We start from the raw sequence: 15,716 nt of genomic DNA on the forward strand, positions 1-15,716 counted from the left end.
TTTTAAACACACTGAAAGAATCACTGTTATTAATTTATTATTTAAGCATTAGTTATTCTTAAATATGGACCATACTTGTTAAGTGTGTATGAAATATTACTTTAGCCAGTTTTGAGAACTAACCAATACTAAAGATTTGGAAACTTTTTCACATCATTGTTTAAAAAAATTAAAGTCTTGCCACCCCCTGCCCCAAAATCTTATTTGAAATAATGCTTTTAAAAAAATTCTATTGTGGTTTTTTTCTGTTTTTTTTTTTTGTTTTTTTAAAAAACAAAAGTGATGTTCCTGATAATGTCCGCAGGACCACCACATAGTGAGGATGCATCTTATCCAAACTCTCCTCGCCCCCACTTTTCACTACCCAACGCACAGCAACACTGGGGACTACAGGGATGCAGTCCATACCATGAAACTCTTAATGAAGCTCAAAGGTTCACACAAGGCCTGGCCTTGCAACCTTGGTCACTTTAACATCTACCAAAGCTAACTGGCCCAAATAATCTTTAATGTCACTACCAGAATTAAAACTATTTTCTAAGACCGAAGATCAAGAAAAGATTTAAAGTTATGCTAAGAAAGAGCAATCTGACAAGGGAGACTATATTTAATTCCTATGGGAATTTTTTATACATGTTAAAATTTTTTCAATTGATACAAAAATTTAGTAGCATGTAAATATAGCCCCAAAATGGTTGCTATAATCCTCATTACATACTGGGTCTGCCTTAATAGGAAAAGCTATTCAGAGTATTAGAGGAATTTATCTAATATGGAAAGTAAATGCCTTTTAATATTTTCCATTGCCTTGTATTTTTTTTCAATTTTTTCCCTTTTTATAGAAAAAATATAATATTTTTGGGAGTGTGACTATGACAAATAGCAGTGAAAAGATGGAGAAAACCTCTGTGAACAGTGTAACTTTACATTCATTAAGGGTGACTGAAACTATAGGACATTATACCTGTAAGATGAATCTATAAGAAGTCCATAAATTCATGTTCCCTCAATGTTTCAGTAAAACCCATCATGAAATCTCAACTGAAGTTATAATTAGTAATTAATCCATGTATGTGACTAGATAAAACACAGAATAGGGATGATTCAAAAGCTTCATTAATTTGTTTCACACCAAAGTTCACAATTGGTAAGAAAAATAGGAAGTAATCAACTGCATGCACCAAAAACCCCAAGACAGAAATCTCAGGTATTCAGTTTCTTTTTCACAGGCATTGCTAGTTCAAAAACCAAAACTCAGGGAATACTGGCACTTAGAGGAAAAAAGAGTTTCCACTGTCATTTTAAAATAAGCATTCAAGATAAAAGCTAACAGTTTGGATGGAGCAGAAAATTAGGTAATGCTAAAACAAATGCTAATAATTTAGTGTAATGTACAAAAATTACCACTTTTACTTAAGTATGCCTTAAGAAAAAAGTACAAATTGTATTTACATAATTATACACTTTGTCTTTGACTTCTTTTTCTTCTTTTTACCATCTTTGCTCATCTTTTCTTTATGTTTTCGAATTTCTCGAACTAATGTATAGAAGGCATCATCAACACCCTGAAACACATAACAAGTATTAAAATGTAGGCATATATGATGGGTTGAGGTATACAGATAACAGAAAGGACTATGACTACCGGAAACTCTAATACTGATAAAGAATAAGGATACTTTACATTTCTCCTTAGGCAACTGAATATGTATCAGACTTTTAGGAATCTTATAAGGTCTTCTTCCTGACTATTTCATCAGTATCATAAATAGGAACACTATTTCTCACAAAAGGCAAGGACAATCAATGTACACAATCTTACATAAGCTGAACAAATAACTTTTTCCCAGAACTTACTTTACTACTCATCTGTCCACATTGGCACCCTTGGTCACCAAAATCCAAATGCATTTGTGTGTTTTTCTATGTGTAAATATACATGTACACTTAATTATCCCAGAGTTTCTAGATATTAGATATAAGCCATGCAAGTATATATTACTTTCATAAATATTCAGTAACAATATTTGAGCTCTGGGTTCAATACTTAGATGTAAATAATCCCCAGGAAGTAAACAGTATTCAAATATCCTTTAAGTTTTCAAATAATATATATTAAGGCATTAGTTTCAACTCATATACTTAACATACTGAAACTTCAAGTGGCTCCAAGATAAGACACAATAGTTTGAAAAATATAATACCTTGATTTTGTAGAGAAATGAGCTAAATCATTTAAATGATTGTGTAGTCACCAATTTGGAGTACATTCTCTTTTACTTATTATTGTTTTAGTTTCTGTTTAATATATTATGTATGTATCCAGGAGTTTGCCATATAAAGCCAAATGCTATTTCTTCAAAGAAATTTCCATTTGGTTATTTTGGTACATCTATTCATGATCAAAGCAAGGTATATAAATAAGTACTGGCTGAAAGTGATTTCAAGTCAAAATAATTTTTGACCTAATAATTTTCAGGTGGAAAATGGCACTCTGAAAGTGGTAACAGAACCGGAGATTTTAACCCTGCAATGCTGAAATTATACAAGATTATAAAAGTCAATTCCTGTCATGACCCCATTAAAAAGCAGATTAAGTATAAAAACAAAATTAAAAAAAAAAAAAACAGGAGAAAACAAGAAAAAATTTAAAAAGTATGATCCTCTATGTATCTTAAAATCTGTTCTACAGAATAGTAATTATTCTTAAGCCTGTTAACCTAATGATGCTTTTAAACAGAGACACTAGAGGGAGTCCTAAGAACAAATACCCAGTAAATACGGTTGTCTAGATTAAGCCACTTTAAGAACAATGGAAATTGGTTTTTTTCTCATTTCAACCACTTCTGTTAAATATTCATATTCATTAAGTTATATTATGTTAAACATAATTTAAAAATTTAACAATGATATAGGATTTCTCCTTTACTGTGCTACTAAGATAATTTACAATTAATATTTCAATATAATAAAATTAATTCAGGGCATTTTCATTCAAGTTACATTTAACTAATTTTCACAATAGATCTAAAAATCAGAACAACATTATCAATATTTCTAAAGAAACACCGAGTAGGAATGACATGCTTGCTTAGGTTTAAATAAATAGTTGTAGGGGTGCTGGGTGGCTCAGTCGGTTAAGCAATCAATTCTTGATTCTGGCTCAGGTCACGATCTCTGCTCGCAAGATCAAGCCCCATTACCAGCTCCGTGCTGAGAGCAGAGTATGCTTGAGATTCTCTCCCTCTGCCCTTCCCGAGCACACCCCTGCACACCCATGTGCTCTCTCTCTCACTAAGGGGTGCCTGGATAGCTCAGTCGTTTAAGCACCCAACTCTTGATTTCAGCTCAGGCCATCATCTCTTGGGGTCCCGGAAATGAGTCCCACACTGAGCTCTCCTTTCAGCAGGGAGTCTACCTGAGGATCTCTCTCCCTCCCACTGCCCCCCCACCAAAATAGATCTTGAAAAAAATAAAAAAGCTTTTAATAAGTAAATAAATAGTTCTAGGATAAAAACCAGAATTTTTGTGTGAAGTCTAGTGAAAAAAGTCCCCAATAAAACACCCAACCTGCACTCACTGATCTCCACTTTCTGATATTCATTACTGACACACACCTGCCTTTCCTTTACCGGAAGGAGAGAGGAAAAGTGATAAAATGTAATTTATCAGCAATACAATCAAGACTTAATATAGAAAAACCTTCATGCTAGCCCTTTTAATATATAAAAAGGAGAAACTTCCACTGATATAATAAAGAATAGTTATTTTATAGCTCAGCAACCCAACTAATTTATAATCGAAAATCCTTAGAATGGTAATGGAATCTTAAAAGAGGATCTAGTCCAACTCCCCCACCCTTCACAAATTTCCTTTGATCCCACACACAAGCTTATGCAGTCTACTCCACTTCAACTGTTTTTATAATAAAGAAAAATGTCAATGATACTAAAACAGTGAAGCAGATAAAATGAAAACCATGATACGGATATAGAGAAGACACATTCTAAGGTGAAAACAAGATAAAAGTGTTTAGGGAGACAATGAAAACAGAATTGTTAACATTACCTTCTTTCACTAAGATTTTGACAAATACTTTAGGTTAATATTGCATTCTTTCTCAATGCTGAAATCTTTTTTATGTAACTTATTAAAATTAAACAATTTCAGGGGCACCTGGGTGGCTCAGTGGGTTAAGCCTCTGCCTTCAGTTCAGGTCATGATCTTAGGGTCCTGGGATCGAACCCTGCATCGGACTCTCTGCTCAGTGGGGAGCCTGCTTCCCCCTCTCCCTCTGCCTGCCTCTCTGCCTACTTGTGATTTCTGTCAAATAAATAAATAAAATCTTAAAAAAAAAAAACACAACAATTTCAATGATTAGGGATAGGTTATAATTAGTAAAAACAGGGCATTGAATTCCTTTTTTCCATATGGGAAATGGTCATTTTCATATACACATGAAAAACAAAAACATTATCCCAGTAATTTTGCTGAAACCCAGCCATTTTAGAACTAAGAAAAACTAATTTGTATATATTTATTACTGTGCAACTAATTTTTGAAAAACTACTTTTATTTAAAATTTTAAGTATTACCAAGTGCACTTTTTAATTTAAATGCTATCCATGCCCAGAAGAAACAAGGATTCAATTCATCATACCCACCAATTATTTGACATTCGCACTACATAGTCACAAATAAGAAATCTTAGAAGACTGTGTGCGTCTACCTTTGTTTTTAAAAAAAGTTAAAGTGCAAAACTTACTTTATTCTAAATATTGTACTTTAAAAATCACCTACTAGTAAGAAAACAGGAGGAGAAAACTAAAAAAAAATCCATCACCTAATTCTGGTCATGGCTACTATAAAAAATGTTTAACTTTTCAAATTGCATTGCAATATTAATTTTTTTTTTTAATTTTATTTATTTGACAGAGAGAGATCACAAGTAGGCAGAGAGGCAAACAGAGAGAGGGGGGAAGCAGGCTCCCCGCTGAGCAGAGAGCCCGATGCGGGGCTCGATCCCAGGACTCTGGGATCATGACCTGAGCCGAAGGCAGAGGCTTTAACCCACTGAGCCACCCAGGTGCCCCGCATTGCAATATTAAATTTTACCAGAACTTCTAAATTAAGATATTGCTCTATACAATGATACTCAAAATATATTAAGAGTTCATAAATCTCAATAAAAATTAATTCCAGTCATGCTTTATTTATTCTTCTGAGGTTAGCTGATTAGTATAGCATCTGTCTTTTGGGACTGAACCTATTATTCAGTACATTTTATGATTTTGGGAGGTACACTGATTACTTTAGACCCTAAATCCACATAATAAAAACTACTGAGTGAAATCTTTTTTGAGCAAGACCAAATTTAATATGAGTTGGTTGGGAAAGGAATACTGGGGCACCTGGGTGGCTCAGTCAGTTAAGAGTTAAGAGTCAGTTAAGAGGGACACCTGGATGGCTCAGTCGGTTAAATGGCTGCCTTCGGCTCAGGTCATGATCCCAGAGTCCTAGGATCAAGTCCCGCATCGGGCTCCTCGCTTAGCAGAGAGGCTGCTTCTCTATCTCCCTCTGCCTGCCACTCCGCCTACTTGTGTGTTCTCTCTCTCTCTGTGTCAAAAAAATAAATAAAATCTTAAAAAAAAAAAAAAAGAGTCAGTTAAGAGTCCAACTCTTGATTTGAGGCTCAGGTCATGATCTCAGGGTCATGAGATGGAGCCCCATGTCAGGCTTCCATGCTCAGCATAAAGTCTCTCTCTCCCACCAAAGTGCACGTGCACACTCTCTAAAATAAATAAATCTTAAAAAGGAAACTTGAGAATGCCACTCAATAAATTCAAATGGGCAGCTACCACGTGCCAGGTAGCACGTTAGGCCATCATCATGCAAAGATTGAAAATAAATGATTCTCGCTATGATTCTACTGTATAGGAATCAAACATAAAAGAGATTATTTCAATTTAACATGGCAAGCATATAACAGTTAAAAACAGTATATTGGGAATACACAGGAAGGGCACTATGCCTAGTCTAAGGCTATAAAGAAAGATTCTTGGAGAATAAAGAATCATGAAAAAAATGTTAATAATTATTAAGACTATGGATAAAGGTACTGGCATTCCAACCAAGAGCAACAGCCAAGACTCAAGGGAAGGCAAGAAATAACATGGTGTTTATTTATGTAAGAACCAAACCAAACCAAACCAAACCAAACCAAAAAAAAAAAAAAAAAAAAAAAACCCAAACCCACCAACAAAAGAAAACTTCAAGGACTTTTTAGGGATAAGACCAGAGGCTAGAAGGGTAGGAAGATGTTAAAAAAAAAGACATATATAACATACTATGAAGTTTGAGATTTTATTCCATAGGTAACAGAAATTTAGTGACTGGACGTCAAGAAAAGGGAATGACATTTCTTTTAATTGTATCTCTCCAGCTGCACTGTGAATAAAGGCAGCAACAGGTAAACCAAATAAGAGGATATAACAGTCCCAGCAAGAAATGATAGGAACCTGAACTAACAATGTGATAAAAGTCAAAATGTAACATCAAAGGAATTTTTGGTTGCCTCCAAATGGGAGTGCACAAGAGGGAAATCAGAGTCATCCCAAGACTTCCAGGTTTCTTGGGTAAAAAAATGATACTGATGCCACTGAGTTAGAGAACACAGGCAGAACAAGTATTTGCTTGCAGAATGTCCAAAAGAAAGAATACATTTTAAGAGTGGGCCCTTCCCCACCTTCTGGACCATTCAACCTTACTACTCTACGCAGTTTCCTTTCTTTTTTTTCTACACCCAATGACAAATGTAGTCTACAGCTATCAAAACTGCATCAATTATAGTTAATACACATTAGATTAAAAATAAATGAACTAATCATAGAAACAAACTACCAATTTCTTATCTTTTAATACAGAACCCCACACCTAGGAAGTTCTAAAGTGGTTGCTACTTTGTTACCTTGGAAAGACATCTGCTTTCTGCCAAAATTAATATGCTGAACTTACCAGATTACATTACAATGCATTTTTTAATTTTCACACAGCCAGGAGTCTTTTCTTCTTTGTTGATTTTTTTCAATCTGTATTGTCGGATCTCTCTCACCAATGTATAAAAAGCATCCTCCACTCTCTGCATTGTAAAACACAACTTCTTTAAAGTCTGTTTCATTGGTAATGTTAATTTATTGGGACAACCTTGTGTAAGAAGTTTGAAATTGTGACCTTTACTTGAGAATTTCTTTTTAAAACAGACATCAGATTGTTTGAATAAAACTGGGGATGAAGCTTTAAAATATGGGCTTGAATCCTGGTTTGTTCTTTAAAATCATTTCTTATAATGGAATTAGAATTTTTTAAAAATTTTAATTAGCAATTAGGGGAGATTATGAAAAACCTAAGCACATATATTAGCATCTGTGGATCAATTAATACAAACATTTTAGTTTGTTAATCATGGAATTAATCAAAGCTTAACCTGAAGTTAGATTTAAATTATTTAATTTAGGAAAAATAAGCAGCCCTACCTCTCCCACCCTGCCCTACCTGGGGAATGAGGAGAAAAATGGTACAAAAGGGATGTTTAAAGTTAAAACACACACACACACACACACACACACACACACACACACACACAAAATACCTCAAAATAAAGTTGGGTCAAGAGACTGGAATCTTGAGTTCTATATTCAATTAAAACACAGTCCAGCCAATTTTTAGAGCCCACAAGTGGAACTGAGACTGGAAGGGATTTTTGTGGGTGGACAGCTATATTATTTAAATAAAAATGCTACATGAGGGCTATTTATCATAATATGAAAACACCATGAATTGTTTCAAGTACACACACAAAATAGTAGTAATGCATTTTGTTTTCTTATTTGAAAGAAGTCTTAAAAATAATTTTTAGAACAGCATCCAATTACAATGGCTTTATACCTTCTATTCTAATTTAAATACTCTAAAGGGAGAAAAGGGACATTTGCTTAATGCCATAGTAAGAAAGCTATGACGACAAACACAATCATATATGGCCATATGGTCATGAAGTTTTTAATGTCTTTTCCATTCCAGAAAGTAAGCAGTAGCCAAAGGGGACATAGTAGTCAGTTAACTGTGCTCCTAGTTTGTCTAAGAAAACATACCACCAAAAGTTGAAACTTACATCTAAAGATAAATACACACAAATATTAATCTACATGTACTGATTAATTTCAAAAATTAATAATTATGTTTATTCTTATAAAAGAAAATATAAGTATTTAGAAAGGCTGGTATATTTTATTATACATTTAATTTTAAGCCTAATCTGTTTTTAATTTTTAAAACGTATTACTTAATATGGGAATTGGCATATTTTAACTCTCTGGGATTGGTAACATCAGTCCTTTTATGAACCAAATGTGACAAAATGGGCCCAGTACGTAGGAAAGCTAAAATATATAAAAAATATGATTTGTAGTTTTAAATTTAATCAGGCACAGAGAATTGGCCATTTAAATATTAACTGAAGTAAACCAATTGTTAAGGTTCAATTTTTGCATGTCGAAGTTCATCACATATTCATTGTGTTTAATAATAGTTAAGGGGGAAAAAAAAAGCACATCAATTCTTTAGGGCATATTAACTTTTATAAATCTCAAGAATATACTAAGTACTGCTTCAGTAGAGTTCAGTAGCTTACCTTTGAAGTAAAACTTCAAAATTCATAAAATTAAGTTTCAGTTAATAGGCATTTAAGTATGTTGTTTACATGTTAAAATGTACATCTCAAATTATTTATAACCATCCAGTGATATATTTTTATTTGGCTATCTAATAAAAAATCATAATAGCCCAAAAAAATCTACATCTCTTTTTTAATGGAATCAATTTACTCAACTAGCTAGCCAGCTAGCTAAGTCAACTACAAAATAAAGATTTCTAACCATTTTCTGAAATTATTAAATACATTGGTACTTCAAGTTAGATACTTACTTGTGCCTGTATACAAATTTTTAGTATTTTGTATTTATCATTCTCAAGAGGAAAGGATTTTTAAGTCCTTAAAAAATTATATATTAGAAATTCTCATTATATAAGATAAATAATTTAACGCATTAAATGACTCCTATGTGGGGCGCCTGGGTGGCTCAGTGGGTTAAGCCGCTGCCTTTGGCTCAGGTCATGATCCCAGGGTCCTGGGATCGAGCCCCACATCGGGCTCTCTGCTCAACAGGGAGCCTGCTTCCTCCTCTCCCTCTGCCTGCCTCTCTACTTGTGATCTCTGTCTGTAAAATAAATAAATAAATAAATCTAAAAAAAAAATGACTCCTGTGAAACATGTAAGATGTAAAGTATGAGATGGCATTTAAGATATTAAGATATTTTCATAAATGACTCTCTTTCAATTAAAAAAATCAATGCAAGAAATTAAAAAATATATATATATACACACACTTAATATGTGTGTATACACACACACACATACACACACACACACACACACACATAAAACAAACCAGATAAAAGCTCATATTTTTTAAGAATGTAAACTCTTATTCCTATTTTTTAAAAAGTTACAAGGTCAGTAAGAGAAGTAGTAAAACATGCTAGGGGCAGAGGACAGGGATTTGGTCCTCCACCAATTTAGGAGAAGCAAATTTTGATTGTAATTTGTTTCTAAAATCAGTTTGAATGGGTCTACTTTTTAAGTGTTGTGTGCATCCCCATCACCAGTACAGAATATATGATTTTTGTTTCCAGCAATGCAGAGAGAGAACTGGAGGCCAATAATTAAAAAGAAGCGATTACTACCCACCACCAAGAATTCAGCATTAGGACCTGAGTAGCTAAGATAATTAACACTGAGAAATAGTTCTTCCAGAGTGACTCTGGTCATTTCTTATTTTTACTAAGAGGAAATTATATTAGATTTTAAAGAGTCAGTTATTTACTATATTTTCTCAGACTTAAATTACTTCTCTTTTCTTTTTTTTTTAATGTGCAAAGGACTTGGGCAGACCATTTTTTTAAAAAGATTTTATTTATTTATTTGACAGAGAGAGATCACAAGTAGATGGAGAGGCAGGTAGAGAGAGAGAGAGAGGAGGAAGCAGGCTCCCTGCTGAGCAGAGAGCCCGATGCAGGACTCGATCCCAGGACCCTGAGATCATGACCTGAGCCGAAGGCAGCGGCTTAACCCACTGAGCCACCCAGGCACCCTACTTCTCATTTCTTGATAATATGCTTTAAAAGTCATACGACATCAAGAGAACATTATTCATCCTTGTTTGCACCTTAAGCCACTGGCACTACCAAAGAACACTGGTTTCATACTCTAAAATGTGTAGGTAATTTTTGAAGACAAGGTATAGCTGAAACAGATTTTCAATACCCTCTTAGCCAGCTGCTGAGCTCTTAACTGGCACTCAATGATTTATTCTTGAGAAAATGGCTTATTGCCACATATATTCATTTTCAAACATCACTTACTAAATTTTCAGAACTGAAAATATGTAGGAACAAAAGTGTACAAAAGTTCATATGTGTAAATTGTTTATAAATCAAGAGATCTGACAATAATTTCAGCTCAGCTATTATGTGAAAACACACTTATGAGACTAAGGAAATAGGGCATTCCATACCAGAAAAGAAATGGTCAAGAAATAGCACCATACTACGTTCTGGTGCCTATAATGCTTTCACTAAACAATTTTACTCTGAACGAGTTCCTACTGAGAAGCTTATTACAAAAAAAATTCTTGAAAACACTTTCAAGGAAGTAACACTTTCAAAACTTCAATATAGGCAGATACAAGACTACTAGCCTTTTCTTGGGAGACAGGAATGGGAGATACTAGATGCATTCTTTAAAAGAATTCTGTATTGATGAATTTCTCAAGAAACCTTGCCAAACCACAGCTCATGTCAGGTACACTGAACTGCAGCACTACTGCTAACTTGGGAGGTCATGCTTGCCGCACACAGCAGGTGCTCAGTTACTGTTTTATTTTTAACTCATAAAAAAGCTAAAGTTCAAAATATTTATCTCCTGTACATAAACTCAACTACTAACCAATAGAAATATGGCACATAAGGAGGTTTTTTATTTGGTTTGCTTCAAAACAATGTAATAGAGGTCTTCTAACACCTAATTTTAAGTAGCTAGAAATTAACAAAAACCAGGAAATTAATCACTCAACATTTTTAAATTTGTAAAACTAATTTTCACATAATGCTCAAACTGAGACCTCCAGAAAATAAAAAAGCTGAATTAGGAGTAGCAGATATGCTTAGAATTCTGCTTCTGTCATTCACTTTCCTGAACCCTCCCCAATTCTGATTTTAGCAGACTGGAAAACACATAGCTGATTACCATGGTGTCAATGTTTTGGTTTCAATAGTCTTTGTCAACACTGCATGCACTGCCCAATGAGGCCAGAAAAATCTGGCAATTACTAAACTACCCAGATAAATGTGAAGTAGGTAAGGTCTTTATATACTTGGAACATAGGGGCCACATAAAGCATACTAGCAGAAAATAAAATTACTCTGGCTTTTCAGATGTGGACTAAAATATTGTAAAAAATCTGTAATTTACTATATTCTAGCCCATATAATGGGCTTTTTAAAATTACAAAGTAATTTCATAAAATATATATTCTGCAAACCTATCTTAAAAAGTACTAGAGTAAAGCTACTATTTCCCTTTCATAGAATATGTAACTTTTATTTTTAAATTACTACTCTTAGCCTGTAAAATTTAAGTCAAAAGTCTGACCTAACTTCTAGCATCTAATCCAACAGTACAGTTCCCCAGAGAATCAGGAATCAGCACACTACAGCCTGCAGGCCAAATGTAGCCACAGCCTATTTTTTCGTACTGGCCAAAAACTAAGACTGATTTTTGCATTTTTAAAGGGTTATAAGAAAAAAAAGAAAACTCCAACAGATACCACTTGTGGTCCCCAAAGTTTGGGCTCAGTCAGTTAAGCATCTGCCTTAGGCTCAGGTCATGATGGGACTGAGACCCACATCCAGTTCCCTGCTCAGCGGGAAGCCTGCTTCTCCCTCTCCCTCTGCCTTCTGCTCCCACCACTTGTGTGCTATCAAATAAATAAAATCTTAATTAAAAAAAATAAACCACTGTCTGTTCCTTCTAAATGAATGTTTTTTTCCTACCAACCTTAACATAAATAATTCTTTTTGGTGTTTCGGTTTTAAGTTCATGCTCAAGACTAAAACTTAGGGTATGAAACAAGTAACTGCTGATAAAATTCAACAAGAGTATGCATATTTAGTTTTGCTCAAAAAACAAATAATAGATAAGTAACAAAATACTCTGCAGAAAATAGGGCTTCAAATTTTCACAAAAACTGGAAATGTAAAATTTATGAAAATTTATATTTATTATAATCTCCACAATTACTTGGAACAGCTCTTTAAAGTCTTCCAAAAGCATGCAAATATCAAATTAATTTCAACAGAAGAAGATGAATAAACTTTTGAAAGGCAAATCAACAAGTCCATAAAATAAAGAGAAATCAAAGATCAGAAACTAAAATATCTAAGTTATAGTTTAGCAACATAAATTATATAAAGATGTAAATAAAATAGGTTTTAAGAAAAGCTGAGCATTAGAAGAAATAAAGTACAAGTATTCCTTTACATTACTCTATATTTTAATTAGATGATTTACATAAATGTCTACAAAGCAATTTTAAATTAATCCACTTCCATATCATACATACTACATTTACTTTCCCTACCCTCCCCCAAAACTGTATAAAACCTACAAAATCTACTTTAAAAGGAATCCAGTTAATCTTCTGATTATTATGAATGCTGTGGTATATTAAAGCATTAATGTCAAACACTGAATAAACTAGTACTTCTTAGATAGTAACTATACAAGAAAGAAGACACAGCTATTTCAGGCTCTTAAATAGAGGGCAACATTGTCAGAATAACAGACAACTCCTTTTTACTGTCTTCTTTTGTCTTTCTACCCCAAGTACGGTCCATGTATCAAAATCAGCATCACCTGAGAGCCTGTTAAAAATGCAGGATCAGGTCCCAACCTGAGCCCTCTGACTAGAATTTGGATTTGAGTAAGAAGCCTAGTCCATTCATATGCATATTAAGTATAAGAAGCCTGTTCGATTTGCAACCCTTTACCACATTAGGCAAAATCTCAGTTTTCTTTTCTTTTCTTTTTTTTTCAAAGTTTTTTTTAAAAGTTACAAATAATGCAAATTAATAAAATGTTACTGGTATGATTTAGTAGTAGGCAGTATGTTGACAAATGTTTTCGATAATGTTCCTTGTATTTTATATTAGAGTTATAAATATTGTAATCATGTTTTCTGAATATCTCTTCTATAAGGGAAATCAAGAAGTCTGGTTATACAAGACAAGCAAAAAGAAGACAAAACCCAAACTTTCCCTAGTCTCTTGGACCTGGGAATGGATTTGAATGAAATCTTAATTCCTCTAAAGTAAAGTGAAGTACTGTATACCAACTTCTTTCTTTAACCTATAAATCAGGTTTTAGAATGAGATACTTGTACTATAATCAAACTACAGAAATTCAGCTTTTAATCCCTCCAAAAGGACTTAAAATAGAATTCATTGTTTCTCGGTGTGTGTCAAATTTGTACAATCAGGAAGCAGTGCGTACAATCTTCCACTAGTGAAACAGACATATGCATTAGCTGAATGATGGTTTACTTTAAAATTTTTACCCCTTTATAAATTCAGTGAAAGTTACAGAATACCTGTTTTTATAAGTTTAAACATGTAGTGAGTTGTTCATCAATTTTCTTACCTCCTAGCATTACAGAAGTTAAATTCCACAAAATTGGTTTTCTGGGTTCACAGGTACATGTAACTAGCAAAGTCCAAAATAAATGTTCATCTTGTATGGAATATAAATTGATCAATTTCTTAGTGTATGAAAATTATATTCTATCATATGATTATGTATTCCTCTCTAGAATTTTTTCTATATGTTAAACTCTCATTTCATACAAATAGGTTAAATAATGTCAACTGAAATTGTTTTACCTAGAAAAAAAAAGTTGCTTTGAAAAATAAAGATAATTTTTTAAACAAAATTCAGAGTTAATCTGGCATTAATTTTTGTCAGAACACAGTAAATGAATAACTTAGAATTCCTATTTGCTTTCTAAATATCCTTTTGCTTTAATGAAAACTTTCTCCAAAAATAAATATATCTTTCTTTAAAAAAAACTCTACCAAAAGCGGGTAGGGGGATGCGGTGGCTAGGTGACAGACACTGGGGAGAATATGTGTTATGGTGAGAGCTGTGAATTGTGTAAGACTGATGAACCACAGACCTATACCCCTGAAACAAATAATATAGGTTAATAAAAAATTTTTTTAAATTCTACCAAAATAGAATTCTTCAAATACAATAAAACTTAATCTAGAAACACATGACATAATACTCTTCAAAACACTTCTAAAATAGGAAATCAGTATTTGTTCCCCTGTTCTTTGACCTTATAAATATAACAGTTAAAAAAAAATCCTACATCTCTTGAATGCTTAATGTAAGATGTGCTGAGCTGAAGAGAAATATTCAATGTGGAAAGAAACCAAAGCCAAAAGTAATACCATGGACACTGGATTAAAAAATGCTGCTCTTTCATATCCTTAAGAGAACATTTACCAAATAAACATTGTCTTATTTTCTATATTAGCATTATGGAAAGAAAAATTAAGTTACATTAAATGATGTAACAGTTACACAATCAGGTATGTACATTTATAAATGTTCTTGCCTTCCAACCCTAAGAATGATGTTAACAGAATATATGTCAGCAAATTATAATTAAATTATCCGATATAGTTTACAGGGAATAGATTCATATTTATTAAAATTCTACTTACCTGTCTTGTCTTTGCTGATGTTTCAATAAAAGGAATTCCATAACTTCTTGCTAAGTCCTGAGCCTGTTTTGTGTCTACTGTTCTAGAAGGCAAATCACATTTATTTCCTACTAGGACCATAGGTACATCTTCAGAGTCTTTAACTCTTTTTATTTGTTCTCTGGGGAGAAAGAAAAAGTTATAGCAGAGATATTAGTAACAAAATATATCTTCCAAAAATTGTCCATAATTCCGTCTTCTAAAATATGGCTGAAAGAAGACATTTAATGTAATTCCTAGTTTCTAACCACACCAAATTTTCCTTGCTTCTCCTTCTATTATGTCTCTTAAAAGATAAAATACCAAAAAATATGGTAAAACTACAATATAATAGGTCCATATGCAGGTAGGTCACAATGATAAAACAGGAAATATTGAAAAAATTCTAGGATAAAAATATGCTGTGCCTAATTTTTAAAATTGTAATCTTAAAAACATATACTATGTTATTAAATGTACATGTATAGAATTAAAGATGTTTTTACAAAAACATGGATTACAACACTGACATAATTTTCATATATGTTTCTTAAAAAAAAAAAGAGCACCAAGTGGGAAGATTCTGATTTCTACATGGGTAACGCTGACATTATTACAGGTTTATTCTGTTAAAAGTCCTTCTACATGTTGATTTTTTTCAATAAGATGTGCATAAACTCTAAATTTGGGGTAAAATTATATTATTTCACAATTTTAGGTGAATTTCAAAAATACAGCATGGAATAAAAGGTAGGCAATAGAGGCAGAACTGGTCCAAATTCCCAGTTTCTCTACTT

The 15,716-nt window shown here is 33.0% G+C and overlaps 1 protein-coding gene across 3 annotated transcripts in view; it reads right to left on the bottom strand.

The window, feature by feature from the left end:
- Positions 1-240: 240 nt before the first annotated feature.
- The window catches only part of LOC111159984 (KRAS proto-oncogene, GTPase), a 47,487-nt gene continuing 32,011 nt past the window's right edge, over positions 241-15,716 (bottom strand). Inside the window, exons 4-7 of one of the 3 annotated variants that reach the window (XM_022522716.1) lie at positions 14,902-15,061; positions 7,023-7,138; position 5,319; positions 241-1,565 (exon numbers count right to left, since the gene is read on the bottom strand). In XM_022522716.1, the coding sequence (XP_022378424.1) occupies positions 1,449-1,565; position 5,319; positions 7,023-7,138; positions 14,902-15,061 (394 nt within the window). In that variant the 3' untranslated portion in view covers positions 241-1,448. The remainder of the gene's footprint in view (positions 1,566-5,318; positions 5,320-7,022; positions 7,139-14,901; positions 15,062-15,716) is intronic. The other 2 variants (XM_022522717.1, XM_022522718.1) reach the window with 2 other exon arrangements.

This window comes from Enhydra lutris, unplaced genomic scaffold (genome assembly GCF_002288905.1).
Source record: "Enhydra lutris kenyoni isolate GAN:26980312 unplaced genomic scaffold, ASM228890v2 scaffoldscaffold72, whole genome shotgun sequence".
Classification (NCBI taxonomy): Eukaryota; Metazoa; Chordata; class Mammalia; order Carnivora; family Mustelidae; genus Enhydra; species Enhydra lutris.